The sequence below is a fragment of the Trichosurus vulpecula genome, chromosome 1, assembly GCF_011100635.1.
Source record: "Trichosurus vulpecula isolate mTriVul1 chromosome 1, mTriVul1.pri, whole genome shotgun sequence".
Lineage (NCBI taxonomy): Eukaryota > Metazoa > Chordata > Mammalia > Diprotodontia > Phalangeridae > Trichosurus > Trichosurus vulpecula.
The window spans coordinates 290,032,266-290,059,872 of record NC_050573.1 but is presented as its reverse complement, the minus strand read 5'-3'; the positions used below and the strand labels follow the sequence as shown (position 1 = coordinate 290,059,872).

Sequence of the window (27,607 nt, the reverse complement as noted above, 5' to 3'; positions counted from 1 at the left end):
TCTCAACTGGATTATTACCTGGCAGGGAGTTTATATACCGCTTGTATGCACATTTCTTAGTATGATAGGTACTCAAAAACATTGGATAAAAGGGAACAATGAATGTAGAAGCCAAAGACTAATTATTAAAAGAATGGAGTGGGGGATATTTGAAGAGAATGCAAGATGCAAGGACTATATTGGCATATACTGTGAGAAAGAAAGGTAAGATTTAGGTTATAGAGGGCTTTGACTATCCTATTAGTAACCGCCTAGTTAATGCGAGTAGTGATTTCAAGGTTTATGCTCTAGTAGATGACTTATGTCATGTTCTAGGGCTCTATTTACAAAATGTTTTGATCTGTTTTAACATGCCATTCAGCCCACCCATATCCAGTAGCCTGGGCTGATAAAATATTTTGTAGCTAAGGAAACTAAAGTGAAATAACATGTTGCAAGACTTAAGTGGAAGAATCAAGACTCATGGCCAGATTTTCTAATTCTTAGGAACCCAGTGTTTTAGCTTTAGGAAGATAAGACATGTAGCTTGGAAGCCCTAAGGTTGGTGGCTATGGGACAATTAAGAATGAACCTGAGTGGTGTGCAAAGGTTGAATGACAGGTATTGGCAGAATATCTGGGGGATATGGGGATGTTGAGGGCACCTCTGAAGTTGAGGTTGATAATCTGGAATACTTGTCAATAAACTTAGTGCCTATTACACTCTAGGCACTGTGCTGAGAACTAGAGATAACAAAGGCAAAAGACAATTCCTGTCCTGAAGCTTACAATCTGATGGTGGAAGTAAACAGAAAAGGATGCAGAAAGGGGTGAAAGGTACCTACCTGTTGGGCTGAGGAAAGGGTGTGTTAGAGGAGTAGGGATGAGTAGGAAATTGGATGGAGTTGGCTCTCCTAGGGTGCCTCCTTGGAGATTGTGGGAGACTAGGTCTCCACTCAGGGGCCCTAGGGGCTGAAGGTGCTGGACAGTTATGTATGGTAAAGTGCTCGGTTTGGAGTTGTCCTACCACTTTGTATCTGTGTGCGCTTGGGCAAGTAACTTAGGAGCATAAGTTTTACAACTGAAAAAAGAGGGGTTTGGACTAATGAATAACAGATGGGGGAGCATATTTTTAGATACAATTCATCTCAGAATCTCTACTTTCTTTCAAATCTCAGCAAAATTGCCACCTCATGAGACCTTTAATGCTTCCTCACCTCTCCAATTGTTAATTCTAGCACAGTGGCAAGAAACTGCATTTTTAAGTGCTATTTCTCATGGATCATACACTATGGATGGTGTTTTGTCTTTTCGGTGCCTGGCACACAGAAGGTGCTTAGTAAACTGCTCCATTCATGGTGAGTCATTGAAGTAGAACTACCTTGATGGCAGAGAAGCACGAGATGATTCTTAAGTCATATGCAGAGGTGATAGTTGAAGTTAGGAATAAATAAAACCGCAGAAGACTATAATGAAGAGCAGAAAGAAGCATAATCAATGGGGGCTGGAGTAAATAGACATCCAAGAACCAGGGTCCCATTCAGGCTCAGGTCAAAGGAGGAGTTTGTATTATTTACAGTAATAATGTTGAATGCTGAACAGTCTGGGATGCTAAGAAAAGGGGAAAGGCCATTGGCTTTATTGGTAAAGGTCATCTATCTTAACCAGTTAAATTTTGGAACAAGACTGGTTGAGAAGGGCCCAAAATCAAGACTTATAACTAGAAAGATGGTCATGTCCAACTCTTATTAATACCACAGAGTAGGTCTCCTCTGTGGTACTCCAGTACTCATAACAGCACAATCACTGGAACATCCGTTTGGCTGTGACTACAGATTTTTCAGTTTCCAATTCGGGTTCTCACTCGGGGCAGATGTTCTCATGGAAGAAGCGAGGAAGGAGAGAGTCGCCCAGACCCATTTTGGGGAGCACTTGTCACCTTGAAGTCAAAGGCTAAACCTAATGGCATCTGGTCTGTAAGATGGCTTGGGTCCTGCTCCGGCCGTAGAAGCTCATCAGCCCTACACCGCAAGCATCTCTAAGCCGCAGGAACAAGTGACCAGTAGCCTCTTCCTCTCTCCTCCCCCGCCCTGGGCTCTACCTACTTGCTGCAGAATTCCGAGCCTCCCCACCCGCCCTGCCCGGCTCCCCAGAGGCTGCCTGTCATTGGTCCTCTGCCCTGCCTCCTGAAACTGCTCCGGAGGCCCTCGGGCCCCGCCTTCCCACCCCACCCGCGCTCGCGCGCCGGGCACCTAGCAACGCGCGCGCTGCGGGGGGGTGGTGGGGAAGCGAGGCGGGCGGGGGCGCCTGCCCGCGGAACCGCCACCTGCGGGCGGGGGCTGCCGTCTCCGCCCCCGTCAGGGTCGGCTCTAGCGCAGCTGGGGGTGAGGGAGGACACACCGGGCCCCGGGAGGCCTCTCGGCCCTCCGCATGGGACCCCGGGCCGCCGGCCGGGGGGCATGCCCGCCCTGGGAGCGGCGACCACAAGCGTGTGGTCGCCGCTGGATGCGGGGATCCAGCTGCCCGCCGGAGCCGCCCGCCAGGGGCCCGCCGGAGACAGCGTAGGGATGAGGCGGAGAGGCCGCCCCCTGTGGAGCCCCGGGGATGGTGAGTGCGGGCGGGGGCGGGGCGAGGAGGAGGGGGAAGAACGAGAAGGTGGGGGCGGGGGAGAAAAGGAGCGGAGGGGGCGGAGGGTGGTGTGCGAGCTCAAGTCCCAGCCCTGGCGGGGCAGAGGCGTGGTCGGACGCGGAGACCCTCACGGCCACGGAGCAGGTTAGCCCTAGTTTATTTCCACGAGAGGAAACTGAGGCGGGCGGGGCTCCGCAGAGAGGGTTAGAAGTGCTGTTCACCGGTAATGATGAATCGGGGATCTAGTCCCTTTGGATCGGGTGTGACATGCGTGATTCTGCTAGGACTGCCTCCCTTTCATTAACTTTACCCTCAAGTAAGAGTTACGGGGCCGGAGAAGGAGACCCTGGATGAGGGGAAGCCCTGAGGGCTGAAGCAGCTTTTAGATGCTGTGCATTACCTTTGGTGATGAGCAGGTGGAGGAATATGTGGAATTGGAAACAAGACCAGCTAGAACTTAAGTGGGGACCCAGACATCTGCAACTCTACCTTATATTTATATGGTACTCTAAGAATCACAAAGGGTTTTCTTTTTAACAACCCTGAGGTGTACAGGTGGATTATCCTTATTTTACAGAAAAGGGGAAAACCAGTAAGTGACTTGCTTAGGGTTACACGGTCACTGAGTGTTGAAAGTACTATTCCAGCACAAGTGTCCTGAATCCAAATTGAGCATATTTTTCATGATACGATAGCCTTCTAAAAAGGCATAAGCACAGAGAAAGGGAAACTAGTACTGCTGTCAAGATAAGACAGATGAAAATGTCAGCAGGTACTAGGGAAACACTGAAGGGTAACACTTAACCTATAGGTATCTGAACTTGAGTCCACTAAATTGTTAAGTGTTACCCTTCAGTGTTTCCCTAGTACCTCCTGACATTTTCATCTGTCTTATCCCTATAGGTTTGGGAGGATTTAGGTTCATTAATGAGGAGCAAGAATCCAGGTGGTTCTGCAGGCGAAGTATAGAAATGAGTTTATTGTTTAGAGGAGGAAGCCAAAGTTAAAACTGAGAGTGAACAGAGTATCTAAAAGGAGTATAGACGAAGATAATTGGCGAGGTGAATTTAATTAGGAGAAAAATAAGTCAGTGTGCAAACTGAATGAGAGGATTGGTGAGTAAATTAACAGTGAAATAACATTTAAGGTGATGAGAGTATATCCCTAAAGAGATTAGGGGAGATGCACAAGTATGGCAGGGTCAATCTGTGGTGATATACCCAAAGTATAAGTAGTATGGCATGAATGAGTAGCCTGCCAATAGTGGATTTCAGGAGATACTTCTAGATATATTTAAATTGGGAATGAGGGATAGCTACAAGTAGATGTAAGTAGATATGGTTGGAGAGGTGGAGTGGAAGGGGAGGAAGCAGGTTAGAAAAGCCATGAGAACAGCAGATGTATCAATGTGGGGTAAAATAGATAAATCCATCTCGGGGCCAAATAAGGTAAAGGTGTTTTTGGACGGAGGACTTAGGAAAGTTTTGGATAGGAGTAAAAGCTAAGAAAGTCAGAACCATTGGGAAGTAGTGAACTATAGCTTGTTGATGTATTCCGTTCATGCAGTTTCCTGAGATGCCCAGATCTTGTTTTATCTAATTTTTCAGTTGCCGATTTATATTGTCATTAAATATATGGCCGACCTATAAAGACTTGGGTGCGAAAGGAATGGATATTTTTTCCCTTCAGTAGGGGCCACCCTTCCTATTAAATCAATTGTATAACTTTCATAGCTACATTTTCTAAATAAGCAGTGATGATCAAGGTTCAGGAAAATATCTAGGTCTAAATGGCAAACATAAGAGTAGTCAACAGAACAGCCAGGCATCAATCTTTAGGAAATGTTTTATCTTTAGGTTATTATTTTCATTAATAACTGAGAATGAAATGAGAGGAGCAGGTATAAAAATATATCCCCTGTTTTGTAACTTTATCAAGGTGCAAATCCTGGTTTGTAAAAGCCAAATATTGCCTGTTATCCAGAAGCTAAACTGAAAGATTGGGGCACAAAGGAAATAACCATAGAATCTTAGAGTATTTGAACCAGAAGGAGTCTTAGATCAACTTGTCCAACTACCTCATTTGGAAGAAGAGGAAGCTGAGTCCCAGGAAGGTGTGAAGTGACTTGCTCAGGGTTATGTAGTGAAGTTAATGGTAGATGAAGGCCCCAATTCCAGGCATCCTTCTTCCCAGGCCACTGATCTTTCCACTGACTCTCAAAAGTACACCATTATGAGGCAGCTAGGTGGCAGTGGATAGAGCACTAGCCCTGGAGGCAGGAGAACCTGAGTTCAAATGCCACCTCAGACACTTGACACTTACAAGTAGGGTGACCCCGGGGGAAGTCACTTAACTATGATTGCCTCGAGCTCCTCCCCTCCCCCCCAAGTACAGCCTTATTATCATCCTATTTTATTTTGTGAAGGGAAAGTTTTAACATTAACCTCTTTATAAAACCATGAACACTTATTAGCTTATACAAAAAAGTACAGTTAGATATTTAGACAATAAACAGAAAACCCTGAATTTTTCCATATGTTTTACGTAGGCTGAAGATGACTTGCAGCAAGAAGTATAGTAAATTTCTTATTTTTCTGTGATTAGGCAATAATTAAGTAAGCTCCATTTTTTTTTTTAGTAATGAGGGATTCTCATCAGTTTTTAATAATCATTTTTAAAAAGTAACAACTTCAATAAAACAGACAGTTCTACTAGAACATGATAATCTGTTTGGAATCTACTGTTACCTGGAGACTTCAAAATATGTTTTTAAATTAATCACATGTAAATTTCAAATGACATGTGAATACTTAATAGTAAATGTTTGGCATTTTCTATCCCTTTGATCTGAAATTCCCAGAAATTTAGAGAAAATAAAGCCATCTTTTTTTTTAAGGTAAGAAAACTTAATCTGAAGAATGATTTAACAGTATGGCAGCCAAAAAAGTTAATGTAATGCTAAGCATTTTAAGAGAAGCATAATATCTGAACAAAAATTGATAGTGACATTACACACTGCCCTGATCGGAACACATCAGGAGTTTTTTGTTTGATTTTGAGTAACACGTATTAGGAAGGACACTCATGAAGAACTGAGGTGGGTACAACCAAGATAGTAAGGGTTATGGAGACCATGCCATGTGAAGATTGGTTGCAATAATTAGAGATTTAGTCTGAAAAAGAGAGGATTTAAAGGGCACATGATAGTATTCAAATATTTGAAGGGCCATCAGGTGAAAGAAGAATTAGATTTATTCTGCTTGTCCCCAGATGGCAGAATGGGGAACAGTGGGTGTACAGACTTAGCCAAGGAGGTGGATTCAGGCCTGGTGTGAAGAAAAATTTCCTCATAATTACAATTATCTCAGAATGGAATGTGTTTCCATGACATGTGGTAGGATCTCCCCTCATTAGAGGTGCTGCGGATTCTTTCTGCAGGTATGTTTTAGACTTGGATGGCCATTGAATTCTGTTCCAGTTTTGAAGTTTTGTGATTTCAGTAATTTGTTTTGATTGGTTCCAGAGGCCAGGACTAAGAGTAAGGGGTGGAAGTTGAAGAGAGAGAGATTTAGGCTTGACTTAAGGGAAAACTTTGTGACAGTTAGACATGTTCAAAAAGATGACTGGATGAACTTGGAGGACCTGCCCAGCTGTGATTGTGAACTGAGCTGGACGTGAACAGAAATACCCAGCTAATGATTAGTGAAGCTTGGTGTTGAAAGCAGAATTTTTGTCTTTGTCTCTATAATTAGAGAAATTACAAATTTATGTCTTTTGGAAATTTTAAAAATATTTTTATATTCTAGAATCATACCCATCAGAATTAAATTACTTGCTGTCCACATGCAGTCTAAGAAGGTGAGCATTGTATGTTGTGATTTATTAAATATTGCATTGTTGAACAAGTTTATTTGCATAAAAGTCTTTTTACCTTATACTTTGAATAAATGCCTACACTGTGTTTATGTTCTCAATGTTGTTGAAATCAGAAGGAACTTAAGGTCAGAGTGTTTGTCCTTTTCATTGAATTACATACATGCAGTATATGTGACCAAGATTCTTTTTTCTCCTTAAATGAAGGGAAAAAAATCTCAAACAAAAGGAGACAGAAGTATACATAGAAAGATACTGAATAAGAAACCGACACATAAATCCCCAATAACCCAGAGAAAGACACAGAGCATCGAACCGCAGATGGACTTTTGTGAAGATCCATCTTAATCTTGTGGCCTTTTAGGCCATAGTTAAAGGCTTGTAAAAGCTGTGTTGTATTTTAACAAGTACAAATGTAAATGGAGAGGCAGAGTATTGTGGTGGAAAGAGTGCTGGATGTGGGGTTAGTAGAGTGAGGTTCATCATATTGTACCCCACTGAGTGACCCCTGGGCAGGCTTCTTGACATCACAAAAATTCAGAGGCCTTATCTACTAAATGAGTATGATAACATCATAGGATATTGTCCTCTGGGTCAGATGGAATTAAATTGAAGACCTTAGTCCTCCTATGGGTCAGTGGTTCCTTTATGATTTTCTTAGCTCCTCTTCAGCTAATTTTCTCATTCTTTAGTGGTAGAAAGCAACCTCACTTTTTGATTCCTTTTCAAAGGGAAGAAGTACTGTTCTCTAGTTCATTCTTTCCTAATTTTTTAAAAATTCCTTTGTCATTTCACTGGTAAATTTCTAAATTTGCCACAGTCCATCTTGGGGATGGACTCACTGGGGAAAAAATTGGGATGGAGGTTACTACTTATAGGAAATGTTGCTGGAGAGGGTCATAGAGAGATTGGAGGGGACAAGGTATGTCCTCTGAACCTCTTTGGTTTGTCATACAGAATAGGAAATAGCGGAGAAATTAGAGAAGGGCTGCAGTGGTCACTTGGCTCTTACAGTAAAAGTGGTAAGTCCAGGAATGAAAGTCAGTGCTCAAATAGGAGGCTATAAATTCCCCAATTACAGTCAGATTATGTCTTGGGGGGAAGATGTAGTGTGACAGGGAAGGGCAGAAAAGTATCAGACATATGCCTGTGCTAATAGGCCTGGCAGCAGTATGTGTTATCAGAATTTCAAGGAAACCCCAGTTTACAGTCCCCTTGCTAGTTAGGTCTTCCTGAGGCATTGCTTAGCTAACATTATTTTAGCCTGACATACTCAAGTATTTCTTATGAGACTAAGTAATAGATAGGTTTGTCCTGTTGTAGAACTGCTGTTATCTTGTTTTTTCATTGCTTTATGTCTTTTCATTCTTTTATCTAGATGTTCTTGAGTATTTTATTGTTTGTATCCTTACCTGTGTGGACCAGTATTCAGGAGCATTGAAATAAAGGTAGGGGCACAAACAATAACACATTCAATAACATTGAAGTGAAACAATGAAAACCAATAAGTCATCAAAGACATTGAGGGGAGAACCCTTATGGGGGAACCCCCACTCCCCACCCCCATCTATAGCTGAACTAGTTTCATCTGAAAGAAGCCAAGTGAGACATAACCTGCTTCAACCTAGAATTTGAATTTTTACTATGCCCTGGCTGGATTGCACATGCACAGAGAATAGAATTCTAGTCATAACATTTGATAACTGTATGTGATTATAATTTATTTAGTTTCCTTTCTAGTCATGTATTTTTTTCCATTTAAAAACATTATTCTTAGAGAAGAGATCCATAGGCTTTACCAGTCTTCATCAGCTATTGATACAAAAAAGGTTAAGAACCCTTGTCCTACAAGAACTTAGTATTTGACAAAAACTGCTGGGAAAATTGTAGAGTAGTCTGCCAGAAACTGGGGATAGACCAGTGTACCATATACCAAGATAAGCTCAGAATGGGTACATGATTTAGACATAAAGGGTGATATCATAAGCAAATTAGGGAAGCAAGGAAAAAAATTATCTGCCAGATATTTGGCTAGGTGAAGAATTCATGACCAAGCAAGAGATCAATGGGTTCTCAGGAGGTAAAATAGATAATTTCGATTACATAACATTTAAAAGTTTTTGCAACCAATGCAACCAAAACCAATGCAACCAAAATTAGAAGGAAAGCAAGAAATTGGGAAAAAGAATTTATGGCAAATTTTTCTGATTAAAGTGTCATTTCTCAAACATATAGTGAACTGAACCAAACTTATAAAAATAAGAGCCATTTCCAAATTGATAAATGGTCAAAGGATATGAACAGGAAGTTTTCAGAGGAAGAAATCAAAGCAATCAATAATCATATGAAAAAATACTCCAAACTGTGTATTCTCTTTGACCCAGCAATGCTGCTTGGGGTCTATGCCCCCAGAAGATCAAAAGAAAAGGAAAAGGATCCATAGTTATGTAAATATTTGTAGCAGCTTTTTTTTTTTTTATGGTGGCAAAGAATTGGAAACTGAGAGGTTGCTTATCAATTGAGAAATGGCTGAACAAGTTGTGGTATAGTATTATGACAGAATACTATTGTGGTATAAGATATGACAGAGGGGGTGGTTCTTTCTTAGATGTCTGCTGGACATTTTTAACTGCATGTCCCATAGGCATGAAAATGTTTAAAACAGAACTCATCATCTTTCCCTAGGAAATACACTTCTCTTCTAACTTCCCAACTACTGTGATGGCACCACCATTCTTCCAGTCATCAAGTTCACAACCTCAAAGTTAGCCTCAGCTCTTCATTCTCCTTCATCCCCTTATCCAGTCAGTTGCCAAATCCTATTGATTTTTCTTCTGTAACACTTCTTGTATCTGTCCCTTTTTTTTCTGAATACACAGCCACCACCCTACTTGAGGTTCTCATCTGGATTATTTTAATAGCCTCCTAATGTTCTCCCTGCTTCCAATCTCTCCTCTTTTCAGTGTACCCTCTACACAGCTGCCAGATTGATCTTCTTAAAACAGCTATCTGACTATCTCATTCCTCTGGCCCAGAAGCTTCAGTGGTATTGCTTCTAGGATGAAACTCCTCTGTTTAGTGTTTACTAACCATTACAGTGTGACTCCGTTTAGTCTTTCCTGGCTGATCACAGCACACTTTTTTTCCCTCTTATGCTGCTTACCAGCCAAAGTGGCCCCTTAAATTGTATACAGTATATCATCTCCTGCTTATGTGACTTTGCACAGGCTGGCTGCCATGATTTTAATGATTTCTCTTCTTACCTGACTCTTAGAATCCCTAGCTCCCTTCAAGGTACAGTTCAAGTACTGCTTCCTACATTAGGCCTTTCTTGATCATCTCAATTATTAGTTCTTTTCCTCTGCCAGCTTGTATTTACTTTGGATATATTTTGCCTTTACCCATCTCTGTGTGTTCATAAATATGTGTATCTATATCCAGTATAATGTAAGCTCATTGAAGGCTGGGACTGTTTTTTGTTTTTTTTTTGCTTTTGTGTCCCTGGTACTTTGCATATAGTAAATGCTTATTGAATTGGATTAAGTGGAATTTGAGCTCCTACACTGATACATTTATTCCTTTTGGGTACCACCAGTTCCTTCTCCTTAGGTTTCTTCTGTCACCAGTCATTTCTTTCTTTCTTCAAAATTCTCCCATCTTTCCATTTTCTCCATTCCACTTTTGATTCTAATCTCTGTGGCCTTCTGCCTCATAATGAAGTAGTATTGACAAGCATTTTACACATATGTGGTTGCTCATATCTACACATAATATGCATACACATTACAGGGGAACAGAGAAGAGAAGGCGTTATTCATGACATTTTTACTTGCTCTTTAGGTACTCCAAAGAGAGCTTTGGGAAGTTGCCAAGATACATATCCCATTATTTAATGAATCAGTGGATAAGAATAAATGAATAGTAAAATATGTAGTACACTAAATGATTTAAATAGTAAACTGTAAACTCTGGACTTGCTATGGGGAAGTCCAAAAGTGAGTATTTCAACAAATAGACTATCAATTGGGATGCAATCCACTTTTGGTAAACAAAACCCCTTTCTAGGGTTTTAGTCTTTTCAAAAATGAAAATTTACTTTCTTAGTAAACCAGACAGCTCTACCAGAACATTATATTCATTTGGTGGTGTGTTGAGTCTGTCATTTGATTAATGTGAAAGCCATTTAACATCTACAATTTGTATTTTATTATTTAGTATTAAATAGACAAAAGCCTGTTTCCCAGATCCAAGAAAAGCAGTTTTGACTTTTTCTTTCAGCATGATACCCATTAACTCAATCATTTATATGTTTCTCATAAAATGTTTCTTATGTTTAATGCTTAAATGTAAAGTTTTCACATTACTTTGGGAAACAGGATTGTCAGAGCACTGATAAGAAGTCACTTTGTAGACTTGCTAATTGAGCCATTTAGTTCTGTGTTGCATGACGTGCATATTCTACCACTTATTTGGCGTTGTGATACTACTTTGTAGTATATTCCTTCATAGATAGATGTCAGCTCTCCGCTAAGCTCCAAGGCATAGTCTTGTATAAATTTGTTTCATAAAGCAAAGTGTGATAATAATAGTAGTAATAACAGTAATTAGTATCATTTGCATCTGTAGAGTACTTTGCTCAAAGTGCTTTACATATGTTGTCACTTTCACAGTGACCCTACAAGGTAGGTACTATCTTTATTCCCTTTTACAGATGGGGAAACTAAGGCACAGAGAAGTTAAATAACTAAGCTCATACAGCTAGTAAGTGTCTGGGAAAGGGTTTGAACTCAGAACTTCTTGACTCCAAGTTCTGTGTTCTATCCATAGCTCCACCTAGCTGTCTAAAGTGCTTTACATATAGTAGGTGGTCTGTAAATATCTATTAATTGATTGATTCATTTATACAGGAAATTCAGATTGAGTTTACTGCAATATAATGTTATAGATTCTCAAAGGTAAGTAAGCTATTTCTTGGCTCTACATTTGACATTTGCAATTAAATTTTTCTGTCTATTTGGACACCATCTAGAACATTACTTCTCTAGTATATAAAATGACATTTCAGTGTTAGATGATTCATATTAAAACTACTCATATCTGAAACATCTAGACAGTCAAAGTATTATTTCTTCACTTGCACCTATTAATCATAAAGATGTTTGCTTCAGTACTCCACTCTGTTTTTGTAGACCCTGCCTAGTCATTAGAATTTGACTCACTTTTTAAAGTACAACCTCAAATGGAACATGATAGTCAGTAAACATTTATTAAGCATTATATATGCCAGACACTATGCTAAGTGCTGGGGGTACAAAAAGAGCTCCCTCAGGGAGCTCACAATCTAATGGGAACTCCCAGTATATTTTTTTTAAGGGGGGAAAGCAGAGCAATTGGAGTTAAGTAACTTGCCCAAGGTCACACAGCTAGTAAGTGTGTCAAGTGTCTGAGGCAGGATTTGAACTCAGGTCCTCCTGACTCCAGGGCCAGTGCTCTACTTACTGTGTGCCACCTAGCTGCCCCTCACAGTACAATTGTTGTTCAATCATTTTCATTTGTGTCCAACTCTTCATGACCCCATTTGGGGTTTTCTTGGCAGAGATACTGATGGGATTTGCCATTTCCTTCTCCAGCTCATTTTACAGATGAGGAAACTGAGGCAAACCTTGCTCAAGGTCACGAAGCTAGGAAGTATCTGAGGCCAGATTTGAACTCAGGAAGATGAGTCTTCCTGACTCCAAGATCTGCACTCTATCCACTGCACTACCTAGCTGTCCTCAGCTGATATTTTTATAACTCTGTAAGGTTTGCAAAACAATTTACATATTAACTTCATAACAACCTTGTGAGGTGCGTACTATTATTATCATCACTATTTTATGGAAGAGGAAAGTGAGGTTAAGTATTTTGCCCGAGGCTCACAGTTTATATATCTATAGACATGAGCATATTTATGTCTGTAGCTGAAATGGAGTTTGAATATATCTACAGCCACGTGGCGCAATGGATAAAGTGCTAGGCCTGGAGTCAGAGGGACCTGAGTTCAAATGTGGCTTTTCAGACACTCACTAGCTGTGTAACCCTGGGCAAGTCACTTAACCCTGTTTGCCTCAGTTTTCTTGCTTGTAAAATGAACTGTTGAATGAAATGGCAAACTACTCCAATATCTTTGCCAAAAAAAACCCTAAAGAGGTCATGAAGAATCAGACATAACTAAAACAATTGAACAATAACAACAAACATGTATATCTTACTATCTCTGTATATCTGTTTTTGAATTGAAATTTGAACTCAGATTTTCCTAACTCTTAAGTCTAGCACTGTGCACTATAGCACACTGCCTTTTTTAGTCATATTATTTAATTGATAGGTATAATATTATTTTTTTATTTGCCATGTTTTTAAATTCTTAAGAAAAGGTAATGAACTTCTTTTTTAATAGATCAAAATTTTGGGAAAACATTTTATAGTAAGTTAAATAAAGACAGATTCATTAAAAAAATGTGTGCAGATATACCTACATATATATACTATACTGCTACATATATCCAGATACATTTATGTCTCAAATTAAATGAGCGTATTTAGTAATTGATTCTTTGAAATAAATTCAGCGCTTTTGATTTAAGCCAGTTAGAACAACCCTTATGTCTACCAACACTAAAGCAAAACCAAGTGAAAACTTATCAAACCAAGTACTAATATAAATCAGGCACTAATGTAAGAAAAAATTGTTCAACCCTCCACAGATTTTATATATACTGCTTCTAAAGATTTATTATATACACTTTTGTAAAGATAGTTCCCTATACAGATGTCTCCTTCTTGCAAACAAGTAGGTATATCATCAGTACATTACATGTTTGGAACCAAGAAAGGATTGCCATATGTAGGTTTCTAGGATTGCAAAAGCTGGAACATTTTTTGCAAAGAAAAAAAAAAGAAAACAATAGTTTCAATATTGTTAAACAACAAATTGAAAAATATATTTGGTTTTCTTCATCTTGGTATTGGTGCTTGAGGAAAATCAGGTTAAATTAGAAGGGAGGGTAAGGAGATAGATGGGGATTTTTGTGGAGGTTTGCAATGGACTTTTTGGTACTTCCAAAGACTAGAAATTTATGGTATTTACTCTTTAGTAGATCTAATTTCATTTAAAAATGTGTACTTTTTTTAAAGACAAGCATATATTATCATTATTTTTTACATGATTTCTTAAATGCCCTAAAAGCCATGATTTTGTCTGTGTAGGTATTTCTTCCACTGTTTGATCTCAGCTCTCTTAAGTAGATAGTCTTTGAGAGTTATAGCCCAAAAAAATTATCACTATGTGGCCAACCTGATGATGAGGCTTTTTGGCCTTACCTAGGGCCAGTTTTCCCACAGTAGACATGAAGGCTCTTCTCAATCTATACTTCAAGCTTTTCCAACTGGTAGGAAGGACTTTTCAGAGTTTGGGCTTATCTGAGATAGCCTTTGAGAACCCAGGATCACCCACATGCTGTAGTGAAGCATTAGAACAGGACTTTAGTGGGAATCACATTTAAGGTTATTTTTGGATCCACAAAAGGATAAGAGGGAGAGGGGTGGCTTTTGAGGTACCAGGCAAGAAATGGAAAAGAAGAAAGGGGGGTTTTCAGAGTGCTTAATGAGAAAGAGATTAGCTTTATTAGAATTAATTTAACTATGAGTGCTGCAAGAGAAAGGAAAATTGGTTATTTACAGAAACCTCCAGGAGGTTGTTGGGAAAGGGCTTTAGGCCAAGTAATTCCCCAGGCACCAGGTGTCACTGTTGTTCTAGAACCTCCACAATCTAGTTTCAACCTACCTATCCAGTCATATTTCATATTCTTGCCCCAAAGACCATAGTCACAGGAATGAACTGTAGGTCCAACCACTTGTCTGAAACGGATTCCTAGAGAGGTTACCTAAGCTACTTAAGGTCTCAAAAAAAGTAGTAAATGGGAAAGCTGGGATAATCTTTGTCCTCTGGCTCCAAATCTTAACATTATCCCACACTGCCTTCTTTACCATCTAGCTTCTAGCCAAACAGCATTACTTTTGGTCCTCATTTTGCTCTCCGTCACCTTTGTTCATATCATTGTTCATACCTAAAATGAATTCCACTCTGTCCTCACGTCTGTTGAAACCCCGTTCTTCATGGCCTAACTCATACTGCCTCCTCTTCAATGGCTTCTTTGGCCTTCCTGTTAATCTGTTTTCCACTACTTATTGTTAGTTTCTTGTCTTAGATCTTCATTTGATTAACACTTATTCTACTTTGTGTATTCCCCCCAAAATATTTGAAAAGCCTCTGTCAGTGTTTATATAGTACCAGTGGCTTTTGTTTGTGATCTAGATTAAGTTACTTAATTTCCATGTACTTCACTTTCTTAATCTGCAAAACTGGAGAGTTGTAAGATCCCTTCCAGCTTGAAAGTTTTTTGATTTTGTAGCCTTCATTCAAGGCCACAAGCAAAGAACACAGAGCAGACAGTAGCATTGAATATTTTTTCCTCTAAAATTTAGGGAGGAAAAAAAAAAGGTAGGCTATGGTTCGTCTTGGGTTTGAAAGACAAGTTTCATCTCTCTGCTAAGTTTCATTAACTTTCGACTTCCCTCTCTTTAAATTTGAAAATTGAGATGGGGAGAGTCTTAGGACTTTTGACTCAAGGACTTTCCAATTAGTAAGGGTCTGCATGATGATTTGATCGAGATTACTTTCAGAAACTTAGGTATTTTTGTTTTATTTATTTGAATTCCATTTAATGGATCTTTTACTCCTCAGTAAGATCTTAAAGACTTTCTTAATGCTATGTTGTTTTTGTTTTTCTTTTTAATGTTAGTTCTTACATTAGCCTAAATAATTTTCCATTAATATACCAGTGTTACTTTAATGTGTTCAGTCTCTGGACATGAACTGATACCTTTATGATCTTTTTAGTACTATAAGAAATATAGACTTAGATTTACTCAGTTTTGAAGCTTTACAAATTAAAGATTTTAACAATTTATTAAGATTTTATTTCTTTCGATAAAAATTCTGCCTTAAGCAGAGTTAACAGTCTTCTTCAATCACTGTTAAATCACCTGCTTTTGTAGGAATTAATTTATTAGCACTCCTAACCCATATATTTTCTAGGTTAAAAGAGTCAATAGTATATTAACTTTAGCCCTTGGCTCCTGAGGCACATTTGCCTTTTTTCCCCTCTCCTGAGGAGTCCAGGGTAACAGGTATGATATGATCATTCTATTCCCCTAGTTTGAACTTTCACAATGAATGGAACAGCTCCAGCCTCTGAAACAGGACTGTAGCAATGAAGTTCCTTGACTGAATTCCTGTTTACTGGCTAGAGGATGAGTTAAAGTAGTTTAAGTTACCCAAGAATGTTGTCCCTAGCAGTCATCATTTGAGTACTACATTAAAAGATATATTGGATGTAAAGTAATATTTAAAGCATGGATCTCTAGTAGTATTAGAGCTCCATACTTTAAATATCACTTCGAGCCATTTTTCCCCCCTTCTCTTAATTGTAGCTAAGTTCATTTGGTCCTTTAAGTTAATTTTTGGTTACGCTTGACAACATTCAATTTAGGAGCTTTCCTTGCTGAAACTACCTTTTGAGGGGATACTTTGCAGCTCCCACCAATAGAGGGAAGGTGTAGATTACCTCTTTTGTACTACCCTTTTGCCATTGATTTTACAAAAAATTCCATAAGATTCTAAACCATGTCAGTCCGGGAAGCATCTAGTTCAGAAATAAAGTAGATTCCCATTGATTGGGAAATAGCTAAACAAATTATACTGAATGAATGTAATGGAATACTTCTATGCTGGAAGAAATTGTAAGTGTAAAGAATACAGAGAAGCATGAAAAGATTTATGCAAACTGAAACAAAGTGAGGTAAGTACAATATTCACAATGACTACACAAATATAAGTGAAAAGTCTTTTTCCCTCCTCCCTCCTCCATTCCCCCAATGAACAGCATATAATTATAATGACTAACTAGGTTTGTCTCCAAATATGAGAAATGAGACTACATGTCCCTCTTGTCTTTGAAGAAGTGATGGACTATGGATGTGAAACAGTGCAGATACTATCAGATTCAGTTGGGTAGTTTTACTGAACTTCTTTTCCCCCCTCTTTTAAAAAAATTCTTATGAGAAATGGCTCAGGCTAGGGGCAGGGGTATACTGGGAAATGAAGGTAATAAAAAAAGCAAACAACATCAATAAACTTGTTTTAAATAAAAAATAAATTTTGCTCAATTGTATGCTAATAAGACTGATAATACTACTTAAACTGTTCATTATAAGAATAATAATGATGATGATAATGATAGTAATAAGACACCCTTCCAGTTTCTTCCTGTGGCACAAATATGGTCTTGATATTAAAACCAAGGAGAGACAAAGCAGAGAGTATTCCCTAAAGAACATTGATGTAAATATTTTAAATAAAATTTTATCAAGTAGGCTATAGCTATATATTAGAAATATACTATATACTATGACCAAGTTGGGTTTATACCAGAAATGTAAGGTTGGTTCAATGTAAGGAAGACTATAAATATAATAAGCCATGTTAGTAATATAAATAATAAAAACCATATGATTATATCAGAGTTGAAAAAAACTTTTGACGAAATCCAACTCTTAATTCTAGTAAAAATTCTAGAAATAAGAATAAATAGATGTTTCTTTAATATAGTAAATAGCTTTAACCTAAATCCAAAAGCAAACATTATTGGTAATGGAAAAAAGTTAGATGCCTTTCCAGTAAGATCAAGAGTAAAGCAAGGATGACGATCATCATCACTACTATTTAATATATTGCTAGAAGATTTTTTTCGGGTGATATGGTGGTACTTTGAAAGAGATTCAACTAACGTTTGTTGGAATAATTAACTTCAGCAAAGTTGAAGGATATAAGATAAATCCATATAAATCATTAGCATTCCTATATATCACCAACAAAACTCAGTAAAAGAGCAAGAAAAGGAAATTCCATTAATGATAATTATAGAAACTATAAAATGCTTGGGAGTGTATTTTCCAGGCTTCACCCAGGGACTATATGAATCTAATTACAAAACACCATTTGCAAAATAAGACAGACTTAAATAATTGGAGAAATATTAATTACTCATGGTAAAACATCATAACAAAAATGATAATACTACTGAAATTTAATTAATGCAGTGCTGTACCATATTCCCTAAAGAATATTTTATATGTGTAAAAAAAATAATGCCTCATACGGAAGCATAAAAAGTTGATAATCATGAAACAAGTGGGAGGGAATGGAGTCTATCAGTGTCAGATCTCAAACTGTACTACAAATCTCTAATGAAAATAATTTGGTACTGGTTTAAAAAAAAAGTGGCACACATTAGGTACATCATGTATAGAAGCAAATAGTAACATATTGTTTGATAAACCCAAATGTCCTAGTTCCTGGGGGAAGGACTTGCTATTTGACAAAAACTACTAGGAAAACTGGACAGCAATTCTGGCAGAAATTAGTTTTAGCACCATACTTCATACCATAAACTGAGATAACCTCCAAATGCATATATGAGTTAGATATAAAAAGTCACATCATAAATAAATTAGAGAAGCAAGGAAGAAATTACTTTACAGATTTATAGATAAAGGAAGTATTCGTGAATAAGCCTGATAGGATCACACAAGATAAAATGGACAATTTTGCTGAAAAAAGATTTAAAGTTTTTGTACAAACAAATCTAATGTAATTAAAATCAGAAAGGAAACAGGTAATTGAAAAAAAAAATTACACGAAGTTTCTCTGATCAAGAGATTATTTCCAAGACCTATAAGGAGCTGATTCCCATTTAAAAGAGCCATTCTCCAATGCACAGTCAAATGCTAGGAATATGTAGTTTCCTGGGAAAGAAATCTAGCCTATCAATGATCAAGAATAAAAATGCTTTAAATAACTGATAATTATAAAAATTCAAATTAAACCAACTTTTAGGTTCTGCCTCACATCTGTCAGACTGGCAAAGATGACAAAAGAGGAAAATGACAAATGTTGGAGGAACTATGAGAAAAGAGGTATAGTAGTGTAACTGTTGGAAGAGCTGAAAATTGGCTCAGCCATTCTGGAAAGCAATTTGGAACTATAACTAGAAAGTTAGTAAACTATGCATATCTTTTTACCCATCTATACTGCTGCTTGCTCTGAGCCCTTTACCGTCTTGGTAATCCTCCTTTGCGCATTCTCCAGCTTATCAGGGTCGTTTCTAAACTAAGAATGGCACTCAGATTGTAATAAACTATTCCGGATGAGGTTTGAACAGGGGAAAGGGACTGTGACCCTTTCAAAAGGACTGTTTGCCCAAGATACGTCATCTTCTTTCTCCTATTTCTCTTCCTTGCTACCATTGCTCTGAGTTACCCTGGGTTGTTGTGGCTCCTTGATCCCTGTAGCAGCTATAGATATCAAATATGGCAGACGTTGATGACAAAGAACAATCTAAACTTGGTTAGAAAAAGAAACTGGTGAAGATGTAAATAGCAAAGTTCATCAGCTTACTGTTCAGGTGATGCAAAATCCTCAAATTCTTTTAGCCCTCTAAAAAATATTGTATGGTTGGGTGGGAACATGGACTGCTTACGTTGAAAGCTTGACAAAATTAATTAAGTAATGTGTCGGTGCCCTCAGAAACCTTTAAGTTAAATGTGCAGATCGAAGCCACATTCTAAGGGGAAGCTTCGAAGTATGCTCTTCTTTACCAGCCACTTTTTGATAAAAGAAGTGAAATTAATGCAATTTATGAACCTACAGAAGCAAAATATGAATAGAAACCAGATGATAATGAAGAAATTTCAGAAGAGATAAAAGAGAAGGCGAGCCTTTGAAGAGGAGGAAAAAAGATTAAGAAAAAGAACACTCTAAAGGAATTCCTGAATTCTGGCCTTTTAAAAAAATGTTGACTTGCTCAATGATATGGTTCAGGAACATGATGAACCTATTCCAAAGCAGTTGAAAGATGAAGTGAAGTTCTCATATGGTGGCCAACCTATGAGTTTCATGTTGGAATTTCACTTTGAACCCAATGGATATTTGAGTAATGAGGTGTTGACAAAGATATATTGGATGTAGTCAAAGCCAGATGATTCAGATCTCTTCTCCTTTGGTGGACCAGAAATTATGAGGTGCACAGGTTATCAAGTAGATTAGAGGGAAAAAAGGTAAAAAATGTTACTTTGAAAACTATTAAGAAAGGATATGAACTTCTGGTGCCAAGATGGTGGAGTATGACAGGAACTCCATGGAGCTCTCCTAAATTCCCCTCCAAACAACATTGAAAATCTCCTCAGAACTGACTTAGGAGTGGGGAAGCAGCTTACCAGCACAGTAGGAAAGGTCCGTCTCACTGGGGTGGGAGGGTAGGGGTGGAGGACAACAGCTGTGGGCAATACTTCAGGGGTCTGTAGCAAAGCTCTAAGCCCCTGGGCAATCCACTAGTGAGGCCCCATCCTCATGCAAGCCAGGAGTCTGTGCAGCACAGCCAGGCCCCACCTCAGCAGCCCCATCCCCAGCACAGGCCACCAGTGAGGCTTCACCCCCACTGCTGACCGGCAGCAAGACCATGCCCCCAGGGCCAGCCAACAACAAGATTCTGTCCCCAGGGTTGGTCAGCAAAGAGTCCCTGCCTCCAAAACAATCCAGCAGCAAGGCCCCTGACCCCTGGCACAAGAAGCTTGGGGCAGTGAAAGAGAGGAGCCCAACTCCCACATAAAAATACCAAGTAACAAAATAGACAAGTATGTGTGTGTATGTACACATACACATGAGCAAAACCCCCAAAACTTGACTATAGAAAGTTACTATGGTGGCAGGGAGGATCAAAGCGCAAATCTAGAAGAGGACAACAATGTCAAAACGGCTACATGTGAAGCCTCAAAAGAAAATGTAATTTGGTGTCAGGCCCAAAAAGAACTGGAAGAGCTTAAAAAGGATTTAAAAAGCAAACTAGAGAAGTAGAAGAAAAATTGAGAAAAGAAATGAGAGTAATAGAAGAGAATCATGAAAAAAGTCAATAGCTTGGTAAAAGAAACACAAAAAAATGGAAAAAGATATGCAAAAATTCACTGAAGGAAATAACACCTTAAATAGAATTGGCCAAATGGAAAAGGAGGTACAAAAGCTCATTGAAGAATATAATTCCTTAAAAATTAGGATTGCGTAAGTGGAAGCTAATGACTTCATGAGACATCAAGATATGACGAAATAAAATTAAAAAAAAATAGAAGAAAATGTGAAATTTCTCATTGGAAAAACAACTGACCTGGAAAATAGATCCAGGAGAGATAATTTAAGAATTATTGGACTACCTGAAAGCCATGATAAAAAAAAAAATGAAACAACAAAACCTGGACAACGTCTTTCAAGAAATCATCAAGGAAAAGTGCCCTGATATCGCAGAACCAGAGGGCGGAATAGAAATGGAAAGAATCCATCAATCATTACCTGAAAGATACCCTAAAATGAAAACTCCCAGGAATGTCATAGCCAAATTCCAGAGCTCCCAGGTCAAATTGAAATACTGCAAGCAGCCAGAAAGAAACAATTCAGATATAATGGAGCTACAGTAAGGATTACATAGGATTTAGCAGGTTCCACATTAAAGAACTAGAGGGCTTGGAATATGATATTGTGGAAGGCAAAGGAGTTAGGATTACAACCAAGAATCATCTACCCAGCAAAACTAAGTATAATCCTTCTGGAGGTGGGGTGGGGAAATGGATACTTAATGAAATAGAGGACTTTCAAGCATTCCTAATTAAAAGACCAGAGCTGAATGAAAATTTTCATCTTCAAATACAAGACTCAAGAGAAGCATAAAAAGGCAAAAAACAAGAAAGAGAAAACTTAAGAGATTCAACAAGGTTGAACTTTATAGTCCTATGTGGCAGGATAATATTTCTAACTCTTAAGAACTTTATTACTATAAGGACAGAAGGATTATACATAGATAGAGGATGCAGATATAAGGTGACTTTGATGGGATGATACCCCCAAAAAACAAAGGGGTGAGAAACAAGGTTGTGCTGGGAGAAAAAAGAGGGAAATACAGAATGAATTCAATTATCTTACATAAAAGGGCTTTTATAAGGAAGGAAAGATGGAGTGGGGAGATGGACAAAACTTAAACCTTACTATCATCAGAATTGGCTCAAAGAGGGAATGACATATGCACTCAATTGGATATGAAAATCTATCTTGCTGTATAGGGAAGTAAATATGGCTACAAGGATAAGAGAAGGGGGAGGTATGGACTGATAGAAGGGAGGGTGAATTGGGGGAGGTGGTGATCAGAAGTAAAACACTTGTGAGGAAGGACAGGGTAGAGGTAGGAGAGAAGAATAAACAAGGGAACAATAGGATAGAGGGAAATATAGTTATAATTATAAATATGAATGGGATAAACTCACCCATAAATTGAAGTGGGTAGCAGAATGGATTAAAAACCAGAATCCTACAACATGTTGTTTACAAGAAATGCATTTGAAACACAGATGCACACAGTGTAAAGGTAAGGGGCTAGAACAAAATTTATTATGCTTCAGCTGAGGCAGAAAAAGCTTCATGATCACAAAGTAAAAATAGATCTAATTAAAAGAGAGAGGGAAAGAAACTCTGTCTTGCTGAAATAGGTTCCATAGACAATGAAGCAATATCAGTGCTAAACATACATACGCCGAATGGCATAGCATCTAGATTTTTGAAGAAGTTGAATGGGTTGCAGGAGGAAATAGACAATAAAACTATACTAGTGAAGGACCTTACCTTTCCCCTCACAAAACTGGATAAATTTAACAAAAAATAAACAAGAAAGAAGTTGAAGTAAATAGAATTCTTGGAATGTTAGATATGACAGATCTCTGGAGAAAATTGAATTGGAATAGAAAGGAATATACTTTTTCTCAGCAGCACATAGCACCTAAACAAAAATTGACTATGTATTAGGACATAGAAATTTCACAACCAAATGCAGAAAAGCAGAAATAGTAAACGCATCCTTTTCAGATCATAATGCAACAAAAATCGCATTCAGTAATGGGCAGCGTAAAGATGGATTAAAAATTAATTGGAAACTAAATCTAATCCCCAAAAATAAGTGAGTCAAAGAACAAATGACATAAAAAATTGATAGTTTCATTAAAGAGAATGACAACAATGAAATAACACACAAAAATTTATGTGATGCAGCCAAAGTGGTATTTAGGGGACAATTTATCTCTAATTGCTTACATCAATAAAATTGAGATAGAGCAGGTCAATGAATTGGGCATGCAAGTAAAAAACAAAAACTAGAAAAAGAACAAATTGTTTTTAATTAATTTAATTAAATGCCCCAATTAAATGCCAATCTGGAAATTCTGAATGTCAAAGCAGAGATTACTGAAATTGAAAGTAAGAAAACCATCAAACTGGTAAAACTAGAAGCTGGTTTTTATGAAAAAACCAATAAAATGGGTAAACTATTGGTTAATTTGATTAAAAAAAATCAAATTACCAGTATCAAAAATGAAAGGGGTGAATTTGCTACCAAAGAAGAGGAAATCAAAACAATTATTAGGAGCTATTTTGCCCAATTATATGCCAATAAATTTGAAGATCTAAATGAAATGGATGAATATCTACAAAAACATAAGTTGTTCCAATTAACAGAAGAGGAAATGAGAATACTTAACCCAATTTTAGAAAAAGAAATTGAACAAGCCACCAGTGAACTTCCTAAGAAAAAATCCCCAGGACCAGGTGGAGGTACAAGTGAATTCTACCAAACATTTAAAGAAAATTCGATTCCAATAGTATATAAACTATTTGGAAAAATCAACGAAGAAGGAGTCCTATCATATTCCTTTAATAACACAAATATGGTGCTGATACTTAAACCAAGGAGAGCACAGAGGAAGAAAATTGTAGACCAATTTCCCCAGTGGATATTGATGCCAAAATTTTAAATAAAATACTAGCAATATATCACAAGAATCATACAATATGACTAGATGGGATTTATACCAGGAATGCAGGGCTGGTTCAATATTAGGAAAATATTGGAATAATTGACCATATCAGTAACAAAGCCAACAAATCATATCATTATCTCAATAGATGCAGAAAAAGCCTTTGACAAAATTAAACACTCATTCCTATTAAAAGCACTAGAGAACATGAGAATAAGTGAAGCTTACCTTAAAATGATAAATGATATTTATCTAAAACCATCAGCAAGCATTATCTGTAATGGGGATAAGCTAGAAGCCTTCCCCATATAATCGGGTGAAGCAAGGATGCCCATTATTACCCAGTATTATTCAATATTGTATTGGAAATGCTAGCTATAGTAATAGGAGAAGAGAAAGAGATTGAAGAGATTAGAATAGGTAATGAGGAAACAAAACTATAACTATTTGCAAATGATATGATGGGATACTTAGAGCATCCTGGAGAATCAACTAAAAAGTTACTTGAAATAATGAACAACTTTAGCAGAGTTGCAGTATACAAAATAAACCCACATAAATCATCAACATTTCTATATATATTACCAACAAAATTCAGCAGCAAGAGATAGAGAAATTCCATTTAAAATAACTGTAGACCATATAGAATGCCTGGGAGTCTACCTGCCAAGACAAACCCAGGAATTATATGAACACAATTACAAAACACTTTCCAAACAAAGTCAGATCTAAACAATTGGAAAAAAGGTCAATTGCTCATGGGTAGGCCGACCCAATATAATAAAAATGATAATTCCACCTATGTTGATCTAGTCAGTGCCATACCAATGAAACTACCAAAAACTATCTTACAGAGCTAGGAAAAATAATAAAATTCTTCTGCAAGAACAAAAGGTCAAGAATATCAAAGGAATCAGGAAACAAATGCAAAGGAAGATGGTCTAGCTATAAAAGATTTCAAACTATATTATAAAGCAGTAATTATCAAAATAATCTGGTACTGGCTAAGAAATAGAGTTGTGGATCAGTGGAATAGATTAGGTACACAATACATTGTAGTAAATGACCATAGTAATCTAGTATGTGATAAACCCAAAGATTCAAGCTTTGGGGACCAAAAGAAAACCTCATTATTTGACAAAAAACTGCTGGGAAAACTAGAAAATAGTATGGTAGGATCTAGATATAGACCAACATCTCACAAGATAAGATCAAAATGGGTACATGATTTAGACATAAAGGGAGATACCATAAGCAGATTAAGAGAGCATGGAATAGTTTACTTGTCAGTTCTATGGATAAGGGAAGAATTTAGGACCCAACAAGATAAAGAGAGCACTATGAAATATAAAGTAGATAATTCTGATTATATAAAGTTAAAGTTTTAGCACAAACAAAACCAATGTAATAAAAATTAGAAGGAAAGCTAAAAATGGGAAAATTTTTGCAGCAGGTATCTCTGCTAAAGGCCTCATTTCTCAAATATATAGAGAACCTAGTCAAATTTATAAGAATACAGTTCATTCCCCAGTTGATAAATGGTCAAAGGATATGAAGGTAGTTTTCAGATGAAGAAATCAAAGCTATCAATAGCCATATGAAAAAATGCTCTAAATCACCATTGATTCGAGAAACACAAATTAAAATAACTCTGAGGTACCTCAGGAGGTAGGTGCTATTATTATCCCCATTTTATTGTTGAGGAAACTGAGGCAAATAGATTAAGTGACTTGTCCAGGATCAAATACCTAGTAAGTCTAAGGCCACATTTGAGCTCAGGTCTAACTGACAACAGGTCCAACACTCTGCCTTCTAACTTCTGCTAAGGAAGAAGAAGCTGATGAGGAAAATTATCCAGAATATGACCTGAATAAAAATCAAAACTCAGTAGAACACAAGTAGCAGTAAGGCAGTGTGCATGTGACCTTGAGTATCATTGCCTTACTGTTATCTCTAAATACATTTGCAGCCTCATGTTTCTATATTTTCTTGGTAGAATCAAGTAAAAATTTGTTTAAAAAAGGGCAAAAAAATGAACATTTAAAACCAGTTCAAAATACTGGTACATTCTACCTGTCATATTAATGTAAAATTTTCTGCCACATAACTACAATATATTAAGTACCTTAAAGCATTTTTTCACATAGTTATTGATGACTTAAATTGTTTTCTTCTAAAAACTACCTAGTCATATCCATTGACCATTTATTAATTGGGTAAAGGCTCCTATTCATATAAATTTGAATTGTTTCCCTACATTAGAAATGAGGCCTTTATCAGAGAAATGTGCTACAAAGATGTTCTTTTTGTTTACTTCTCTTTTAATTATGTCTGCATTTGTTTTGCTTGTGTAAAAGCGTTTACATTTTATGTGATCAAAATTGACCATTTTACCTTTTGTGACTCTATTAGTATCTCATTAACTGCACCCCTCTTCATAGATCTGACAGATAATTTATTCCTTTCTCAATTTTTTTTGTTTTGATGTCACCCTGTATGTCCAAGTCATGTACTTGTTTGGAGCTTATCTTGATATATGGTATTGATCTATACCTGGTAATTGTTTCAGTTAATGTTTTAGTGGACTCTCTAGGATTCTCTAGGGAAACCGTCACTTGCAAAAACTGATAATTTTGCTGCTTCTTTGCCTGTGTTTATTCTTCCCACTCCCAAAATCTTGGCATGTTTTTGCATCGTTGTCTTTATCTTTAATAAAATTGATTATTTCTATGACTTGTTCTTTGACCCACCCAGCCTTTTGTTGAATATAATTTTAATATGTTATAGACCATAAAAGATGCATTTAGGATTTCTCTTTTTTCTGCATTAATATATGGTCACTTTTTGTGAAGATGTAATAGATAGTTGGAAATATGCATACTCCTTTCTTTACCATTCAGCAACATCTAGAGGCCTATTATATCTAACGTTTCTAAAATTCTTTTCAGGTCCTTAACTTCTTCCTTGTTCAACTTTGAGTATATTGAGTTTAAGATGTTTAATGGACATTCTAATCCAAGATAGCACAGAGTTTGGGGCAGGAAAGATATATTTGCAAATCATCGGCAGAGAGATAGTAATGAAATCCCTGGGAGCTGATGAGGTCACCAAGTGAAATGGTGTAGAGAAAGAAGAGAAGAGGGCCCCAAGGGAAGAAAGCTAGGAGTGAGTGGTGAGAGGAAGCATGAGGAAGTCAAGTGTTGAATGCTTCAGTAAGGTCAAGAGAGATTGAGAGAGCTATTCCAGTATTCCAGGTGAGGTAAGAAATTAGATTGTAGTTTTAAAAAGTAAATGTGTAGTAATGAAGTGAATTTAAACAGTTCTTTCTAGTAAATGTTCCATCAGTAAAATGGAGAACAGGATAGGATGGTGGTTTGTTAGGGAGGAGGAGACCTGAGCCTCTTTCTAGTCCAGAATGATTATATTGTTCAGGACAGACTAAAGATCAGAGAAACAAAGATGGAGACAGAGTCCAGTCCCATTTTATTACCTGAATTAGGCCTTTACACTGTTGTACCAATAGTAGGTGGCTACCTGGAGGAACCCAAACTGGCCCGAATCAACCTATAGGAAACAGTACAGACCATCAAGGGAGGTCCAATTGCCATAGACCTTTGGGGAATCTCTAAATGTGTGGGGCTGCATATGGCTTTTGCACAGATATATACTCACTGGAGCTGTCAGATTTGGCTCATGACCTCCCAAATGGAATATCCTTATACACGATAGTTTCATTTCTACTAACTTTTTCTAAAATATTCATACAAGCCCTTTGTGATTGCTTGGCTTCTGTTGAAAATCTACTGTTTATCTCTTTGTTGTATGGACCTTTTCATTTCCTCTTTTATATGATGGACTTATTGGCCTTTTCCTATTGAGTGCTTTGATACCTATAAAACCCGACTTTTCCTTGGCCCATTGCCAGGCACTGTCCCATATTAGACTCTGAGTGCCTTGAGAGTAGGGACTTTTCTTTTACTTTTCTTTGTATTACACAGCTCTATGTACCTGACCTATAGTAGCCACTTAATAAGTGTTAATTGACTGACCAATCCAAAGCCACAGCACTATGCCCTGACAAACTCTTGATTGCCCCTGGTTGAGACAAGGGTGAAAAAGATTGA

The 27,607-nt window shown here is 37.5% G+C and overlaps 1 protein-coding gene and 1 pseudogene across 1 annotated transcript in view; both read left to right on the top strand.

Moving 5' to 3' along the window:
• Positions 1-2,437: 2,437 nt before the first annotated feature.
• The window catches only part of C1H8orf89 (chromosome 1 C8orf89 homolog), a 59,334-nt gene continuing 34,164 nt past the window's right edge, over positions 2,438-27,607 (top strand). The window contains exons 1-3 of the mRNA XM_036736454.1: positions 2,438-2,606; positions 6,413-6,464; positions 11,387-11,434. Coding sequence (XP_036592349.1) covers positions 2,438-2,606; positions 6,413-6,464; positions 11,387-11,434 — 269 coding nt within the window. The remainder of the gene's footprint in view (positions 2,607-6,412; positions 6,465-11,386; positions 11,435-27,607) is intronic.
• On the top strand, positions 18,951-20,248 carry LOC118856211 (annotated as a pseudogene).